General features: G+C 40.4%; 1 protein-coding gene across 2 annotated transcripts in view; it reads right to left on the reverse strand.

Annotated features, from left to right (window-relative positions):
* The window catches only part of NOVA1 (NOVA alternative splicing regulator 1), a 161,738-nt gene extending 159,145 nt beyond the window's left edge, over nt 1-2,593 (reverse strand). Inside the window, exon 1 of one of the 2 annotated variants that reach the window (XM_036735515.1) lies at nt 1,554-2,593. In XM_036735515.1, the coding sequence (XP_036591410.1) occupies nt 1,554-1,689 (136 nt within the window). In that variant the 5' untranslated portion in view covers nt 1,690-2,593. Of the gene's footprint in view, nt 1-1,200; nt 1,411-1,553 lie in introns of those variants that run through there. The other variant, XM_036735516.1, reaches the window with a different exon arrangement.
* Nucleotides 2,594-19,897: the final 17,304 nt, after the last annotated feature.

The raw sequence follows: 19,897 nt of genomic DNA on the forward strand, positions 1-19,897 counted from the left end.
ATTATTTTGCAGATGACTAAATTCCAGTTGTTATTCCAAATGTGGAATTGTTCCAATTCTATCTGTGGTTACCCTCCTGGCAAAAAAAGATAACCAATATAACAAAACTCCAGAGAATTTACACAGCTACAGACTGTAACCTTTATAGAAAAATGATACGAAATAAATAACAGTACTATAGCTAACGATGAACAATTTGCCATTAACAAATACATAAAATTAGTTGCTGCTGCCAGCACCTGACTTCACAGTGGGCTAGACAACTACCATACTACCAAACAATCCACCCAAACTGCAGGGATTTTATTCCAACCTTAAGAGCCAAGTAATCAAGGTGGGGGTATATAGTAATGCCTGTGTATTCCTTTAGTACTTCTCAGTCTACTATGATCTCTTTTAAGCTTATTAATTAAAAGACTTTAGGAATTCTTCCAAATGATCCAAAGCTTAAGAGTCACTTATTTAAAGTACTTAAAAGTGACAGAATACTTAACGTTCCTACTCCAGCAAGGCTACTCTAAAAATCTCTGAGATAGGAAGAAGGGGAGGGAGGGAGAAAAATTAGGTGATTTATAAAATGACTCCAACACGGGAAACTTTAATTTCCGGCAGATTTGATATTGTCCATCTCAATACACCAAAGATCGCAGGTGTGCCATTAAAAACAACCCCATCCTTGGCTATCGCAAATGCCGGAGATAAATTCACCTCTGACTCGGTGCATTGTTAGGATGACTCCGGAGCAAGCGAGGACGAGATCCCGGTCCCGCTATAACTCATCTCGGAGGACGCGCAGCGTGGTAACTAACAAGGCACCGCACCAGACGCCCCCCTCCCCCCCCCCATCCCATACACACCCCCCAGACGGATCAATGAGATATTTACACTGACAAGATAAGTGCAGCAGCAGCGGCGGCATGCAGTCATCTTTTTTTTTTCTTTTTCATTCAACTTGTGGCCCAAAGAAAAGGAATGGGAAGAGATATTAAAAAAAGAAATTAAGTCTCTTCTCCCGATCCCTCGCAAACCCCTCACACAAGTGCCATTAATTTATTTATCTGAGCCAACTGTTTAAAAAAAAAAAAAGATGCATGCAAGCGCGCATCCTGGATCCCACGATCCCCCGGCGGAGGGTTCGTGTCATCCCTCCCCTCGCAGACCCCACTCCCCCCTCCCCCGCCCCCGCTCCCCTCCCCTTACCTAAGTATAGGACATTTAAAGGGTTACCCTCTCTACAGATTAAACAGAAAGATGGGTCTATTCGGAAAACGGTCGCCATTTTGATGAATGATAAACATAGAAATGGAAATGTTGGGGAAGGGGAGGAGGAGAGGGGAGAGGAGAGGAGGGGGGGCTCCGGGGTGAAGCGAGCGGGGAAGAGATACCAGGTAAGAGAGGCTGGCGGTGTCCAAGCCTGGAGAGGAGAGAGAGAGGGAGAGAGAAAGGGAGGGAGGAGGGAGGGAGGGAGGGAAGGAGGGAGGGAGGAGGGAAGGGGCGGGCAAGAGGGGGGGAGGGGGGATGGGGAAAGGAAGGAGGTGGAAGCTGATACCCACCGCCCGTATTGGTCCTCTTGGTGCTGCCGGCTTCAGGGGGGGCTTCCAGCGGTCTTTTCCGGGAGTCCGGCGGGTCGAGGTCTATGGGAACCCCAGTGTGGGTCCCATTCTGCTGGATGGGAGCTGCCGCCATCATGTTTGCTGTTGCCGCCGCTGCTCAAGGGAGAATGTTCTCCCTTTTGTCCTGGCTTGTCTGATCTTTCTTTTCTTTTCTTTTCTTTTTTTTTTTTTTTCCGCGTTCGGGAGAGGGGGGAAGGAGGAGGAGGAAGAGGGGAGGGTGTTAGGGTTTTTTGTTTTTTTTACTGAGTTTTTGTTTGGTTTGTTTTTTTTTTTTTTTTAAGACCGGGATTTTTCTTTTCTTCTTTTTCTTCTTCTTCTTCCTTCCTTCCTTCCTCTCCCCTCCCCTTTCCCTTCAATCGTCTCAATTGAAATTTCTTTCGGAAAAAAAGAAACGCGGGTCGAAGCTCGCTGGGGAGGGGAGGGCTCAGCTGCAGTGCAGAGTCAGGAGAAGGGAGTCAGTCCCGGGAATGGAAGGAAGGAAGGAAGGGAGGGAGGGGAGGGGGAGAGGCGGGATGGGAGAGAGGATGCGAAAGAAGAGAGAAGAAGAAGGAAGGAGAGAGAGAGAGGAGGAGAGGGGAGAGTGAACGGAGGCAGCAGGAGGAGAGAGAGAGGTGGAGGGGAAGAGTGAGTGGGAGAAGATGGGGATGGGGGGCGGAGGGAGAAGGAGGGAGCGAGTGAGTGAAAGAGTGAATGGGAGGGAGGAGGGGAAGGAGGGAGGCGGTGGACGGTGGGAAGAGTGCGGGGGGAAGACGAGGCTGGAGGGAGAGCGAGCCGGCGGGCGGGCGGGCGGCCGGGGATGGAGCGGCTCGGCGCTGCCTCGGTGCCCCCTCTCTCCGGGCTCTCCTAGCGCTGGGCTCCTCGCTCCCGCTGCTGCCGCCGCCGCCGCCGCTGCTGCTGCCGCTGCCGGAGCGGGTCTGCCGGAGCCTGGGCTGCTCGGCGCTGCTGCTGCCGCCGCTGCCGCTGCCGCTGCTGCTGCTGCTGCTGCCGCCGCCGCCGCTCCGACTCTCTCATTATTTCTCTCCCGCTTGGGGGGGAGGGGGGAGGGAGGGGGATGGCAGGGGAGGGGGGGCGGAGAGGGGGTGAGTTCGTAGACTCCCACACACTTCGCGCTCCGGTCCGCGCCTCTCAGCAGCGCCGCCGCCGCCGCCTCCCCGCCACCGCTGCCTCAGCCGGGGGGGGGGGGGGGGGGGGGGCGAGGAGGGAGGGAGTGTGCGTGTGTGTGTGTGAAGGGGCGGGAGGGGGCGGCCGTGTGCTGGTAGGGGAAGCAGGGGTGAAAGGTCTCCCGGCCCCAGCAACACGGCTCAGCCAAACACCGAGAGCTTGTCGCAGAAACTAAGGAGTCAAGGCAACCTGCTAGGCCAAGGAGGCGGGAAGAGATTACCCAACCGACGGCCTCGGCGGCCAATAGGAAACGGAATGCCGAGAAGCGCCGGCGGCCGCTTCACCAATCACGACGCGGGGTGACGAGAGGTAGCGATGGGGCGGGACGGGAAAGGCAAAGACTGTGTTTAGGGGGTCTGAATCGCGTCGGTGGCCCCGGGACCGCGTCTGGGGCCGCGGGCGGGAAGGACATCGGGATGACCGGTGACGGCAGAGCGGTAAGACATCAGGGCTGTGGGAAAGCCCTTGACCCAGTACTAAGCACAAGTGCCCCCTACCCCCGAAATGCCACAGTAACAGAGACAGGACCGGAGTTAGCGAGCATCCCATTGAGCAGCGCCCGGCGGTGTGCGGTGTGCGGTGTGCGGAGCACGGAGCCAGCCCGGCGCGATCGCTGTGCAAGAAAAGCATCCTTACCTTTAGGAGAAAGCCTTCCTCGGATGCGGCGCCGCCCGGCGATGCGCAAAGCCATCTTCATAGGTGAGGGCTATCCCCTCAAGGTGCTGACAGTCTCAAGATAGGAAAGCACTGCTGAATTTATACAGAAAACACTAATAAACGTTGAGCAAACAAACCATCGCAAACACATTGAGCCAGCTCAGCAGAGTGCCTTCCACATTATTTTTGTCCCGACCTGTGATTTCATCAGTGTGGGGAACTCCTTCCAGTGATGCAGATCGGCAACTGTCTGTAAGTTAAAGAGATTCTAGAGTGGCCTGGGACACTGGAAGGTTAAATGTTTTGCCGGTGGTCACCTGGCTAGTAGGTGTTACAAACAGAACTTGAATCCGAGGTCTTCCTTACTCAAAAGCCGGTTTTCTATTCCACTAAAGCCACGCTTCCTCTCCGTGTGCCTTGTACGTAAGAGATGATAAATAAATGTTTGCTGAATGACTGAATGAACACATCACTATCAGGGTTATATAGCTCCGGCTCTGCCCCACATTAATTGGGTGACCTTGAGCAAGTCATTTCTCCTCTCTAGAGACTAGGCTTTTTAAACGTAAAATAAGGGGACCGAACTGCATCATCCTTAAATCTCTATCTCCCACCCCTATGCAACACTGTATACAGAAAAGCTTGGTTCTACGCAGTTGTCTTATTAAGTGGGTTTTAGTCCTATTGCCACCTCCCCCCCTTCCAATACACACTGCCAACGTATGCACAAACACAACAGCATCCTAAAGAGTTTCCCTTATATTTTCATGATATTCAAGTAAATTCTTTAGTGAGGCAATGAACAAAGAAAGCAGCAGAAATGCCATTTTCTGACCAAACTTGGTAAGGAAGAAGAGATGAGAAAATGTACCTAGGATTGTAGATGTGAAGCACTGAATATATTGTTAGACTCAGTAGATGCTTTAGTTTTGCCGAACCCTATTCTCTCTCTCTGTCTCTCTGTCCATGTCTCTCTCTCTCTCTCTCTCTCTCTCTCTCTCTCTCTCTCTCTCTCTCTCTCTCTCTTTCAATATATTTTCTGTCTCTCTTTTATTCTGTGTTATAGGGGATGGCTCTCTGGGTAGGGAAATTTAGAGAGATCTATCTGGGGGGAAAAGGTGATGTAAAATGTTTTGAAAATTAAAAAAAAAAACCAAGGCGGAAGCTAGAGAGGGAAAATAAAATAAAAAGAAATTCTACGAACAGAGGTTAATTCCAGAAAGACTCAGGAAAGAGATGAAATTTCTGGCTGTTTGAATGATGGATAGATGGTTTACAAGAAGGCTGAGGTATGGCGTAGTTCAGAGAAAGGCTTGAAGGTGGGAGTGAAAAGGTGATGAAAATGATGGGCTTTGCTTATTAGACCCCCAGAGGTAGTCTTGAGAAAAAGAGATATGGGAAGTGAGATAACCTGAGGTACGTTGGTCCAGAACTTTGAAGCTAAAGGTGAAGACTGAGCTCTTGTTTTGTAGTGTAATAGGAAGCTATCATCATCCACTAAGGATTAGTGCAGGGAATTGAGCAAAAAGGGTAAGGTCTGAAATGATTAGAACTAGTGGTGGGAAAGGAGAGGAAAAGGCAAATAAGAACTATCGCTCTGCCCCTGGAGAAGACTTCTTTCCCAACAGTTTGCACTAAATTGTCCTATGTAGTACTTTGCAACTAAATTGTTCTGTGTGATACTTAGTGTAATAGCACAGATAAATGTTCAGCAATGGTTTTTGATGGGCAGAATTTGGCACTAGTCTGAATATTCAGAGTAAAGGACAGTGATGAGTCAAAGATAACTCTGAAATTGCCTTCCCTAAGGGGCTAGTGACAGAGTAACATTGCCAAATATGATGGGATATCTGAGCACGTGGGAGGATTATTTAGGCAAGATGAGTAACTGTCTTTACCATGTCTGAGTTTATTTGAAAATGGGACATCCATTTAAAATGATTTTTATCTATGTGTTTTGGGGTGTAGATGGAGATGCCATATGACATGGAGGTGTTTATTTGACCCTTCCTCGGATTGCCTATGTGAACACTTCCCAGCACTCTAGGGAGCTCCCAGGGTCGAGAATGATGATGTTTTACATGGATGCTGCCCTTAATGTTAATAAACTGCTTACAGGACAGCACATGCATGCAACCAGGTCCTTGCCTCTAAAGGGGATTCAGTCTTTCCTGTTAGCTGATCTGGTCTGTGAATTGTCATTGTATAATACCTTAGTTAAACCTTTGTTCCCTGATAGTTTTTTTCTTTATATTCCAAATTATAGTACTAAATTATGTTTAATGCTGTTCACTCTATCACTCTGCTTATGTATAATCAAAATAAATGTGTTACATGATATATGCAGTACTATTTCTACAATAATAACAAGACTAAATTTAATAAAACCAAATTTTAAAGAAAGAAAATTTCTGGTAGCCCCAATGGCTGAAAGTAAATATATGTCTTGTGCTTTTATAAGTATAGAAATAGTTAAGCTTTCAAATGCCCTTCATTTTGAGAACTTAAATATTATATATAAAAGATGAACCAACAATTGAGCAGTGCTAATTTAGTAGTATTATCCATCATTTTTACAAGACTCCACTGAGGCCTACTGACTCCTATTTTAACTATTTTCAGTGCTCATTTAGTTACTAAGTAATGAATCATAGCTAACTATCATAAAAAATGTCATTAATGTGAAAGAAACAAATATTCATTTTTGTAAGCTTTCATTAGAGAATCTTCAGTTTAGTTCAAACATATAAGTACCTCCTATGAGCAAGGAACCTTGATAGGCTCTGGAAACATAAAGAACAAACTAAACAGTCCCCAACTTCAAGGGGCTTAACATTTTTTTGGAGGGACACAGTAAGCATGCCAATAAATAAATGTAAGGTGATTTGAGGTGGAAGTTACCGGGGAAGATCGAGGAAGGATTCACATAGCAGGTGGCGCCTGAACTGAACCTTAAGGGAAGATAAGCCAAAGGAAGGGAGCATGTTCTAGGTGATCAGGAGGGGGAGTGAAGGTAATGCACAATGGGGGAAATGGAATAACACGCTTGGGAAATAGCTAGTAGTCTACTTTGCCTGTAGCAAAGAGAATATGAATATGAAAACAAGGTGAAAGGATAGGTCAGGGCCACATGAGGCATGTAGGTGTTCAGCATTGTCCTGGCAGGGGAGAGTTTACACAAAAACTGAGGAATCTGCATTTTATCCTAAAAGCAGTATGAAGCCAGCTTAGGGTGATAAGAACAGGGTAACATGGTCAGAATTAGATAGTTAGATTATATTGGTAGCTGTGAGTATAATGGATTGGAAAGTGGGAGAAACTGGAAATAGGGAGGACAATTAGAAGCCTATTACAAGAGTCCAGAGGTTGAGTGCCTGAATTAGGGTGATGGCTGTGTGAATGCAGAACAAGGGATGGATGTGAGAGATGTTGTGGAGGTAAAATCTTCTGTATCCTTTCCCTTTCCATGTAAGAATCATAAAGCTTCATAATCATAATCTCAGTTATCCTTGATGAGCTGAGACAGAGAAGGCAGACAACTGAAATCCATAGATAATCTCAAAGCTTCCCTACATCCTCATAATAGCTTCAGCCTGCCTCCAACCAAAGCTTTTATCAGAGCTCATACTAAAAAAGCAGAATGAATCAATTTTATTATACTTCTTCAACCTATCCTTTGGTACATACCGATGGATGCTAATGGTGGGTGTTTAACTTTCTTCATTTTATTGTCTGGCTTACTGAGTAAATGAATGACCATTTGATATACATTGCATATAAAATATTGAGCTTTAAGACTATGGTATATTCCTGCCTTTAAGTTCATAATTAGAAGGCATTCATTTTCCAATTCTCTCTTCCCCTCTCCTGAAACCTGGACCATCCAGAGTCAGTTGTCCTGATAATTCTGGACAGTATTTTATCCAATCCTATGGCCTCTAGTTCACCAGAACCTTGGCCATGGGTATGCTCTCCAGAGAGCTTCTGATTTCCTGTCCATGAGAATCCAGATCCCTGGCTTATAGCCCTTACTTATAGTACCACTCTGCCAATGAATTCTCAATACTCCAGTAACCTTCTGACTAGACTTTACCCAATTAATCCAGATTGATCCCCAAACTTCCTCTAAGGCTTCTAAAAAAAAAGGCCAATCTCTCTATCATAACCACTTCACCAAACAGAGAAAGACAAGTAAAGGGTCTGAAAATTTACAAACTGCATATTTCAGATTCTGAATACTATAACCAAGAACTGATTTTAAGAAACCTGACTTGTTTGGTTTTTTGTTCCTTCAAACACATTTTCAGCCATTTACAGGGCATGAGGAATCAATATACAGATTAATTCCTATTGATTTCTCATTCAAAGAAGTACAAAGAAAATGGGGGAAAAGATATGCCAAAACAGTATAAGACGTAATCCCTTAATCAGATATAACAAGTTCTATAAATAGATATATTAATCAAGAGTAACATTCTAAGTAGAGACAACACATCAGAAAAATGATTAATTCAACTTCTTCCTGAAAAACATAAATACTTGCCCTTTTGGTATACACATCACCTGTTAGTAGATACAAACATTCAAATTTAGCAAACATTTATTAAGTACGTTACATGTGCAGAGCACTGTGCTTGTCACTGGGGAAATTACAAAGTTTAGATAAGAGAGGATCTCTGCCTTTATGGAGTTTATAGCTCACTAGGAAGATAACATGCCACAAATTTCTATTACATAAAATAGTACATGATAATAGCAATGCAAACAAAGTACTCTCTAAGGTCTTTGCAAAAGGTCATTATGAACTAGGAGATTTAAGAAAGCTTTATGAAGAAAGTAGCATGTTAGTTGGACTTCAGAAGATGAATTAGTAGGATTTCAATGGGGAGATTGTAGGATAGAAAAAAGAACGTAACATTCTAGGCATAGCAATGGTAGAACCAAAGGTATGGAGGTGAGAAAGTTGGAGTTGTAGCATTTAGAACTTAAAGGGACCTTAGAAGCACATAATTCAACCCCCGCTTTTTTCAGAAGAGGAACCTGAGGCCCCAAGGAGGGAAGTTACTTGTCCAAAGTCTTATAGCTAAAAAGTAGCAGAGTTGTAATTTGTACCTAGGTCCTCTGATTCTAAACCTAGTATACTGTTGTTTCCAGAAATCAACTAAGTAAACTTAATATTGATCTCGGTTTATAGATACCAAATTTTCAATCTTATACCTCATTTTCATTCATAAGACTTATTACATTTTTAATAAAATTTTATTTTAGTGAAATATTTGCAATTTTTAAAAAGCCACACAGAACTTTCACCAATTCCAGTATATCCTATTAGCAAAATTCTACACAGCTCTTTGAAGTTCTATAGATTATTTATTAGCCCATACTAAAGAAATGATAATTTGAGTGAGACTAATTTGACTTTCTAATTAAAAATTAGTTCTCATAAACTTGATCATTTCCATATGTTAATACTTTCAGTATTTTTCACCTGTAAAACATAGCTCAAATATTTTGTTAGAAGCTCAGAATATGTCAGTTTAGCTTTAAAAAGAACTCAGTTTTGGAAAATTATCAGAAGATAAGTGAAAGAGACAAAAAAGTAAAAATATAGCTGAAGAAAATTGAGATCTGAATGGAATTAGTAGAACCTAAGAAGTCACATCAGAGAAATAGTAGCCAAGTTTTATGTATTTATCACATCAAACAAATTTTAAATCATGCCTTTATTACATTTCTGAACTTATTTTAACAACTTGAACATGATTCTGATCTCACCTGTCCTGGTAGAATAAGCGACAAACCAACACTTTAGAACGTAGAATTTTAGGTTCAGCTGTGTCACTGACTCCCTTTAGGAAGTTTGTGTAAGCCCTTTAATTCCTCTGTGCATCAGTTTCCTTGTGTGAAATGGTAGTGATGGTATGCTGCATACATCACACCATTGTTGTAGGAATTAGCTAATATATGATTGTCCATCTGTTCTATATCTAGCCTTCATTTCTGACATTTGCCTGTTCTAACAGAGTCACAGAATTTCAGAAGTAGAAGGAATCTCAGCAGCCATCTAATCCAACCCATAATATAATAAAAGGAATTCCTCACTCTTACATAGGCAAAAAGTGGTCATTCAACCTCTGATTGAAGATCTCCATTGCTAGGGAAAACTCTACCTCTCAAGGCAGCCCATTCAACTTCTGGTTAGCTCTGATTGATAGGAAATTTTTCCTAACTCAAGTCAAAGTTTGCCTCTTTTATTTCCACATTATTCCTGGTTTTGCCTTTTAAGTCAAACAGAACAAGCTGAAAACCTCTTCACCGTGATGCTCCTTCAAAGCCACCATCCTTGATTCTCTCCATCCCCTCCCTCAGTCTTCAGTCTTCTTCTTCAGACTAAACCAATTACTTCAACTTATCTCAAGATGAAAAGGACTCAGGGCACTTCACCACCATATGGATTACCCTCTTCTGCATATTCTTCAGCACCTTTCTTAAACCGTGGTACCCAGGACTGAACTCCAGATTTGATCTGACCAAGGTGAAATAGAGTGGAACTATCCCTTCTTTATTCCTGAAAATCTCTTAGATCATGCTAGCTTTTTTTTTGGCTGTCACATTACATTGCTGGCTAATGGGAAGTTGGGAGTCCACTAAAAAGGTTGAGATATTTTTTTTCAGACTAACTGCTATCTAAGTATGTATCTTCCATGTTTTACTCATAAAGATAATTTTTGAACCCAAGTGTAAGACTTTACATTTATGCCTACTGAGTTTCATCTTATTAGATTTAGCCCAATGCTTTAACCTGCCTGTCAAGATAATTTTTAATCCTATCATCCAGCACAATCACTATCCCTCTCATCTTAATGTCATCTAAAAATTGATAACCATGCTATAATACCATTATGATATATGAAAAACATTTGTCTTTATCCAGGTCATGGATAAAAATGTTAAGCAAAACAAGGCCAAGCACAGTCCCCTGGGACACTCCCCTGTAAATCTCCTGCCAAGTTGATCATTAAGTATTAATAATCACTCTTTTAGTCCTTCCATTCAATCCATTCTGAATCTAAGTGTATTATCATCTAGGGCTCATCTCTCCATATTTCACACAAGAAGAGTATGAGATATTTATCAAATGTTTGCTAATTCTGGACAAAATTCTTCTCTGCAACATTCACCTGATCTGCATAAATCAGAGGCAGCTAAGTAGTAGAGTGGATCGAATGCTGGGCTTGGTTTTGGGAAAACCTGAGTTCAGATTCTGCCTCAGAGCTTGGGAAAATCATCTAACCTCAATCTACTTCAGTTTCTTTATACATAAAATTGGGATAATAGTACAAAACCTCTCAAAGTTGTTGTGGAAATAAAGGGAAATAATATTTGTAAAGCATTTGGAAAATCTAAAGTGCTGTATAAAAGCTAGCTATTATCATCAGTATTATTTTTTTCTCTTTATCTACTGGTTCCTTTTTTTGCCTCCTAAAAGTCGTTCCTGACTCACCCATCCTTTCAATCCCCTCCCTAGTTCCTTCTATTTCCGTTGTCTGTTTTTCTATTTATCTCCTCTTCTCAGCTAAACTTGTAGAAAAGCCATCTGCATTAGGGTGATTCCACTTTCCTCTCACTCTCTTCTAAACCGACAGCAATCTGACTTCCAAGCTCATCATCAGTCAGCTGAAACTACTCTCCCCAGAGTTACTAATGATCTCTTAATTGACAAATCTGATAGGCTTTTCTCAATTCTTAACTTTCTTGGCCTCTTTGCAGCATTTGACCCTGTTGATCACCTTCTCTTTCTAGATATTCTGTCTTCTCTAGGTTCACATAAGACTTCTCTCTTTTTGTTTTCCTTTTCAACTCTCCTTTTCAGTCACTGTTGCTGTATCTTCATCCATGTCTTGACCGCTATAGATGTTCCCCAAGGCTCTGTCCTATGTCCTATGTCTTCTCTCTCTCTCTCTCTCTCTCTCTCTCTCTCTCTCTCTCTCTCTCTCTCTCTTCCTCTCTCTCTCTCTTCCTCTCTCTCTCCATATATATAATATATGTATATATATATAATATGTATGTATATATGTATATATATAATATGTATATGTATATATGTATATGTATATATAATATATATGTGTATATATATATATATATCACTTGAATATATCATCAGCTACCATCGGTGCAATTATTTCTATGCTTATGATTCCCAAATTTTTATATCCAGCTTCAGCGTCTCTTTGAGCTCCAGCTCCACATAACTGATGTCTCTAACTCAACATGTCCCAGACAGAACTCATTATCTTCCCTCTCTCTAAGTTCATCTCTCTTCTAAACTTCCTTCCCACTGTTGAGGGAAGCACTATCTTCCCAGTCACCAGAGTTCCACCTCTACATCTCTTGCATAGAAATATTACATCTTTTCCCTTTTCTTCGCAAACATAGACGCCAAGCAACCTAGTTCAGAGTGTCATCACCTTTCAACTGAACTATTATCATAGCCTTCTAATTCGTCTTCTTGCCTCAAATCTCCTTCCATGTTAATCCATCTTACACACAGCTGCAAAAAATAATTTTCCCAAATAGTAGGTGTAAATACTTTACCCCTATCCCCAATATAAGCCAGCATTCCCTGTTACTTTTAAGATCAAGTATAAACTCTTCCTATTACCTAACAAAGATTGGTAGGAATGCATTTGTCTGGTGTCGTGTAAATCTATCCAAGAGGGGTTTAAGCTAAAAGAGATGAGAGAACAAGAAAAAGGCCTATGTATATGTAAACTAGATATGTATGTGGCTGAGGGGTATCCCCGGCGATGTTGTTGCGCTTCGGGCTTTTAGGTTCAGGGTAGTGGGCTGTTTCCATCGTGTGTAAGGAGAGGTGGTAATCAAGGTCATAGTGGTGGTTCAACTTGCTTGACATATGTTTCTCCTGACTTTCCTTCAAGGTGCCTTGATGCTTTACCTGGGCTAGCTTGCCTGCCACCAACTGTAGGATAGTAGTTAGGGAGGACTTCAATTATCCAGGCATCCGCTAGAGCTCCCTTTCTGCTAAAAGCGCAATATTTTGATTGGCCTTAATGATAAGACATCTTCCATCCTTCAAAATGCAGGGGAACCTACAAGAGAAATTCTATATTGAACATGATTCCCAGGGACCTTGGGCATACCTTTTCATTGATGGCAATTAGCTCAGTTGTTACTATAGGTGATAACAAAGATTATGGATCCATTTTCCACAGAGATCTTTCCCATGAATAGTTTCAGGAGCCAGGCAGGAATGAAGACTGATGGTCTGGGTGGATCAGGACACTACCGTTCCTAGGGTTTGTGGCCTCCGCAAGAAGAATGGTTTTTGAGGTAGTGGCAGAGGTATGATTTGCCTGGCATACTTGTATCAGTAAGGCAAGATTCATGACCTTGAGGATGACCATGAATACACCTGAATGGTTCAGAATCACAAAGTATGAAAAACTCTCTAGGTAGAAGGCAGAGGAAGTATAACATTTATTTAGACTCCAGAGGATAAAATCCCAAGACCATCTACTGCAATTAAATATAGCAGTAATTATATTCCAAAACCAGTAAGCCCACCTCAATGTAGCAACAAGGAAATTATAACACAGTATTATAGCAAGGAACCAAATCATCCTGTAACCTCCCCCCCCCCCCCCATTAGGGCCTTCCTGTAAACACTCATTCACGAATCCTAACTCTCTGCTCAGCGCTCTCTCTAATGCTCCATTGACTCCGAGTTCCTTCTCCTTCTCCTTGGATTGAATTCAGATTCCTGCAGCTGTCTGCAGGTTCTGCTGCTCTCCGTTCTGGGCTCTCTTTATATACAGTCCTAGCTGGCATCTGATTGGCTAGAACTCAGGTCTCTGATTGGCTGAATTCATGATTGACTAGAACTCAGTGCACATACCACTGGCTCTGGTCTTAGCAACTCTGCTTAGGGCCCTGAGGGTTTCAGGCCCAAATCAGCTTAGTACCTAGTGACTAGAGGCTTTAGGCGTACTTACAAAGGAAGGTACAATCAAGCTTTCCCACCTAGCCCCACCTGAGGCCTACTGAATGGGTGGGGGAGATCTTTGATCACTCCCTCAAGATGTCTGTCTCCTTCTGCTAGACTAGGATAATAATATCTCTACCACCTACCTAACAGGGTTGTTGTGAGGTTCAAATGAGAAAATGTATGCAAAGCTCTATATACATGTCAGTTATTATTATTAACCACCACAGCCCCCAAATATTCTCCTTCTCCTGGAGGAAGCTTCCTTTTAAAGCCATTTAGTGGCCTACATCATTTATTGTAGATCAATTATTAAGAAGGTGGAACTTTCTCTACCAGCAATCTCATCATTGCCTATTGGTGCAAGATAAGGAAGAAATAGATATTAATAGAGGGGAGGGAAAAATTTTATTATGATGGAAGTTTCTCCAGAACTTTGCATCTATTGAAGCTTAATCAGACTCCCATACTTAGAAGCTATTGTACTAGAGAAGAGCTTCAGACAGATTATCTACTAGTTTGTATCATCTAAATCATACCTTTCTAATAGTCATATAACTGAGAGTACATATATTTTGTTTTTATGAAATTTATATATGTGTGTAAGTGTGTGGGTATAGGCTATATTACTAAGGTACATAGAATAAATACAATATATGCTTATACCTACATATGTATAAATGATGAAAGGAGTCTGAGGCTCAGGAGTACCAGAGGGATGAGTGAATACGGATGTGACTCACTATCATTGTACTCTAAGTTTAATCTTCCCACAGATGTTGTGTGTATTAGTGGGAGAGTATGCCCCAGATATATTGAGGGAAATGTTTTGTAACTACTGTTCTCATATTATCTTCAAAATACTTGTGAATTTTATCTTAAATTCTAAATATAAAAACCAAGGAGCATTTGAATATACACAGCAAAACAAAAACAAAAAGGATTCCATGTGAAACTGTGAATCTCCATTTTATATCACTTTTTTAAGATAATAAACTATTCCGCATATTACTTTCAAAACTACTTGTCTATGCTTTCTTCTGTTCCATTCTGCCGATTCCCTAAAATATTTCAATGACCCTCTTTTTTGAGAGGAGAGGAAGAACATCTCTCTTGCTACTCCCTAACCCCTCTGCCCCAAATAAAAATGGAAAGGGAAAAATAAAACATTTTAGCCATAGCATTTAGCTCTCTCAGTGTGGCTTTCAGGGAGGCAAGAATAGATATCGCTAGCATCTACTCTCCCTATCCTTCTCCATGGAAAACTTGATTTCCTGCCAGGAAGGGAGGCAGAAAAGTTGGGCCACCGACTGGCCATTCAGCTATCTGCTTGCTTAAATATCGTTAGACTAAGGGAAATAGCTTCAAGGTTCAAGTGAAACTCCTAATCATTATGTCTTGATGGGGCCAGAAGGCCTCGAGCTTTCTATCCAAGGCTTGATTCCCTTCCCACCAACCAAAAATTCCATAGTAAACATACATAAGAAATAGGGAAGAAATCCATTTGTTTAAGTCAGTAGCAAAACAGAAATCAGAGAAAGTATATGAGAAGGAGTTCTCCCACTGGGAGCAAGGCAGATCAGCTCAGTGGAGAGAGAAAATGAGAGAGAGAGAGAGGAGGGAGAGAGAGAGAGAGGAGAGAGAGAGAGAGAGAGAGAGAGAGAGAGAGAGACCTGCACATCACATAGGGGGAAATTCGCCAAAGTGTCTAGAGTAGCAAATTGAAAATAAGGATATGATTAATGTCCTACATATTGGGGTCTTCCCAGAGTCTTTCTCCTTTGAAGATCTTCAAAAGAGGTTGGAATGGCCCATCTTCTCTCTCAAAGCTGGAATCCAGGAACATGCTCACCAACTCTAGCATCATTATCCCATACAAGCGTGGATCTTCACCAACGAGGAGAGAGTTGCATATCAATGGGCTTTGGGGTTTGGGTCACGTGGCAAATAAGTATAATCTGGCAGAATGAATCCACATAACAGACATATCCAGAAATTTATATCTCTCACTGTACATTGTGTACATAAAGTTTCTATCAGGAGGTGCATAATATGATTCATTACAGGGTCCTTTAGATCAATGGTGTCAAATTCAAATAGAAACAGTTTCCTATGGCAGCACATTGACTTAGAAAACCACAAATTAGTATTATTTATGTTGTATTGTATTTTTATTTGTTTTATCAGACGTTTCTCAAATATAGTTTAATCTGTTTCTATCCGTATTGGGGAATTTTGCTCACAGGCATTTGTGACTGGGGGGGGGGGGCTGTTAGTTTGATACCCCTGCTCTAGAGTCATGATTGGTCATTGCATGGAGCATAATTCTTAACTCTTTACGATGTTTCTGTCTCAGCATGAATTGTTCTCTTAGTCCTGCTCACTTCACTTTGCATCAGTTCATATGATTCAGGGTTCTCTCCTTTTTCATCATTTCTGACAGTGTAAAAATATTCCATTATATCAGTATAAAAAATTTATTTAGCCATTTCTCAACTGATGGCCACTCCCTTCGATTCCAGTTCTTTGCTTTTTTTTTTCTCCCTCCTCTATTTTAATATCCTCTTCAGAATTGGGAAGTTTGTTTTGCATGTGGCTATTCCTACCCCAGTATTAGCGTCCCTCTTAATTTACTCCTTTCCAACTTCTACCAATGTGGAGTATTTTTTCTTCCTGATTTTTTCCCATGTTGAGTTTGCTATATTTCTACATCAAACTGTTTGAGTATCCGTATATATTCAATCCTCTTTTGTTTCAGATAGAAGGGAGGTTCATCTGATGCCCACTCATCCCACCCCTTCTTCCTATTTGTATCTAGTTCTTCTCTGAACTCCAATTATGAAAAATAGAAAGTCTACTCCCTTCTATATCTTTTCTATATTACTATACTACTCATTAAACTTCAGAATTAGGGTCCCATCTGTAAAATGAGGGATTTCAACCAGGAGATTTCTAATATCATAAGAGCTTCCAGGTCTACATAGTATTATTATGCTTATGAAAGTTTAAAAAAGTTATAAATATATGAGTCAGTTATATGTGAAATATGGTAAAATGAAGATGAGACTTTTTCTGTTAAGCCTTTATAAAGGAAGCAATGATTATTTAGATTAACTTTAAAAGTTGCATCCTTTAAACAAGTGCTGCCTTAGAATAAGATGTTGCACACGATGACCATGAAGAGCCTAACTCTAAGATCTGTCATTCTTTTTGCTAAAATGTTTTTCATAGCATAATGCAGAGGGCCAAAAAGAAAAAAGAAAAAAAAATTGTAACATGTGGGCCCTGTCATTTTTAATCCCTAATTAACTACCTCAGACTCTAGAGTTTGTTGTTTTTTGTGAATCAGAATTCTTTCTAAATCACCGTTCGTAAGCCATTACCAATACTCAAATGTATTTGTGATTTCAGTTCCAGAGTTCTTTCCAATGATGTAGATAACAATTTATTCATGCCTGTCCATCCTGTGCAACTCTGGTACACATGCTCCCATAAATTCACCACAAAGGATTCATCCAACATGCCGAAAGCATTGTCATTTTCCCCTAACATTTCTAAGAGATGAGTGGGGAACTCTATTAGCCCACTTGTCATTCCTCTCTCTTATCACCTGACCAGCCCATTTTTTCTTCCTGTAATTCATTTCCTTGATTACATCTTTTAACCTTGTTCTTATTTGAACTCTCTCTTGTAGCCTGCTCATACCCACCATGAAACTCTCCATTGCCCACCATGTGATATTAATTTTTAACTCTTCAAAGATTATTAAATGTCTCACTGCCGTACAACATCACTAGCTGTTGACACTTAAAAGATAAGTCCTTATTTTCATGGGAATGCTAATTTCTTTTGAGTAGTTACAGGTCTACTTTAGGAGGCTCTTCAATATTCTAGTATAGGGGTTGGAAAAACTATACTCCCATATCCACACATAGTTAAGACCTTTTTTTAACATTTTAAAATACATTTTTACTGTATTTAAAGAGGTAAGAATCATTCTTAACCAACAGTATATGTTATATATGTATGTTGCATGTACATATATAATATATACACATGTGTGTGTGTCTCTGTGTGTGTGTGTGTGCATGTGTGTGTGTAAACAGGAAGGCATTCCGCCCCTCCACCCATTAGGGCTTAATGCAACCAGCAGTGTCAAATCTGCAAACAGGAACATTTGAAAATTTCACCATCCACAGGTAATTTGGACTCTGCTCTGGATCATCTCAATCACAGTGGCAGACATCTTTCATAAGCATATATCTTCTTGTTTTATGCCGCTTTTAAATTTTATCATTAGAAGGTTGCTGAAATCTTGAATGATTTTGATGTATGGAAGAAAGACGTCATTTTGGAAAAGAGCCTTTAAAGTGGTATTTTATACTACCAAATAGAAAAAAGCTTTTTTAAAAAAAAATCAATAAACGATAAGTACATTGGTAAAGATATGATCTGTTGTTGAATATTGGTTGCAAAAACCTTATTCCTTACAAATGCCCTCATTAAGGATGTCCTTTATTTGTGCATAAATGATTCACAAATAAATGTCACATTATGACTTTATATATGTGGGAGATTAAGCTTATTGGTCAGTAATGATTGATGTTTTCCCAGTTACTTCTTGTTTTGGAATTAATAAGGTCTGAGATTTTTTCCCATGCCTCTGCTATTTTTCCCTCCTTCACATACATTGCATATAAACACATTGGCGCTCTCAAAATTGTGTTTCTTTCAGCACAAATCTCCTTTACATATGCACAGTCCAATCTTATAGCCTTTTCTCAGTCCTCTTTAAGTGTCATTTTTATATTCCTCATAAGCACATCTGAGACTTTGATGTTACAGTTCCAAGTGTAGTGGTTCCATTGTCCTTGATGTTGAAAACATATTTTTTAAAGTAATTTTTACAGATTTTTTCCATTTTTATTCTTAGTCTTGCCTTTTTTCTCCTTTTATCCCTAAATTCCCTTTGGATGATTTCCCTTAGTTGGACGTCATGTCTTTCTTTAAAGTGTTTTTATCCTCCATTGCTTTTCTCTGCTTTATGAGACACTATTGCTCATAATCATGTATCATTTTATGTAAGGTTTTACAAGTGAGCTTATATTCTAAACCAGTGTTGTTTTAGTCTACCTTCATTGTCTGCTTGATAATTAAGTCAAATGTAGCCTTTACTAAAGGTTTTAGTAAAGGACCTTTACCAAGGTCCTTTCTGAGTTTATTTTGGTCTTCTTGCTATGGCAATAGGTTTACAGTGATTAAACTGTGTAAAACTATCTTAGTAGGTATGGATGTCATTTCTGATATCTATTTTCATTATAAATATCACATCTGTTTCTCATAATTACTTATTTAAATAATCCAAGGTATATTTTTGTCATTATTCTTCTTTTTTGCTTTTTAATTTTTCTGAACTTTGCTTTGACAAGTCATTGGCTGTCCATACACAGCTAATTCAGGAATAGATTTTCCATCAATAACAAGTCTTTTCTTTAAAAGTAAAGGGTATCCCCAAAGTCTTAATGAAGTTTTAAGCTATTTGAGCTTTAAAAGCCATTAGAACTGAAAACTGCACTAAGACCTTACTCTAGTTTGCAATATTATTTAGTACTCACCATGTCCAGCATCTACAAATACTTTTCTCAGAGAAAGTGTTCATGGTATAAAAGCATGAATCTTCTGTGTAGTCTACAAATCTTTTTCCCTTCTCATTCCTTTTTCATAAACCATATTTCTATCCATGCTTACCTTTTCATTACTTTTTTCCATTAAGTTTCTTAAGCATTAGATTGTAAGGGATGGGCATAGTAACTGGATCTGTAATTTCATTGGTATAGGAAACTTTTAGGTGAGGAAACTCTCTCTACTCATGCTGCTTAGCACATTCTCTGAGTTTTATATTCTTAGAGAGTTGCCTAGAGCAGAGGTGTCAAACATGGGGCCCACAATACTCCCGGGTCCCACCAAACCAGATTGAGATGTTATTGGAAATATTTAACAAAATAAATAAAATACAGTAAAACATAAATATTATTAATTACGTGCTTTTCTAAGTCAATATGTAGCCCACGGACATATTTACGTATGATGTAGTGGCCACCATTTCTTTTTGAGTTTGATACCACTGGACTAGAACACTAAGATGTTAAGCAACCTGACTTCCCTTGGGTCACTGAGCTAGCATGTGCTATTGGCAGACCTTGAACCAAGGTCTTTCAGGCTTCAGCACCAGCTCTCTATTGACATTTCAATGCTATGTTTCACTACAGTATATATGTTGGTTGGATTTGGAGGGACTTTCTGAGTTCTTTGTAGAATTTCTCTATCCCTTCATCCCCAGCAACTGATATTGGTATATAAGCTACAATTATTTTCATGGTGTTCATTTTGCAAATACTGTTGCCAGTATAGCAATATAATGATGATGATGATGGTGATGAAATCTAATATTTATATAGTG

This window comes from Trichosurus vulpecula, chromosome 8 (assembly GCF_011100635.1).
Source record: "Trichosurus vulpecula isolate mTriVul1 chromosome 8, mTriVul1.pri, whole genome shotgun sequence".
Lineage (NCBI taxonomy): Eukaryota > Metazoa > Chordata > Mammalia > Diprotodontia > Phalangeridae > Trichosurus > Trichosurus vulpecula.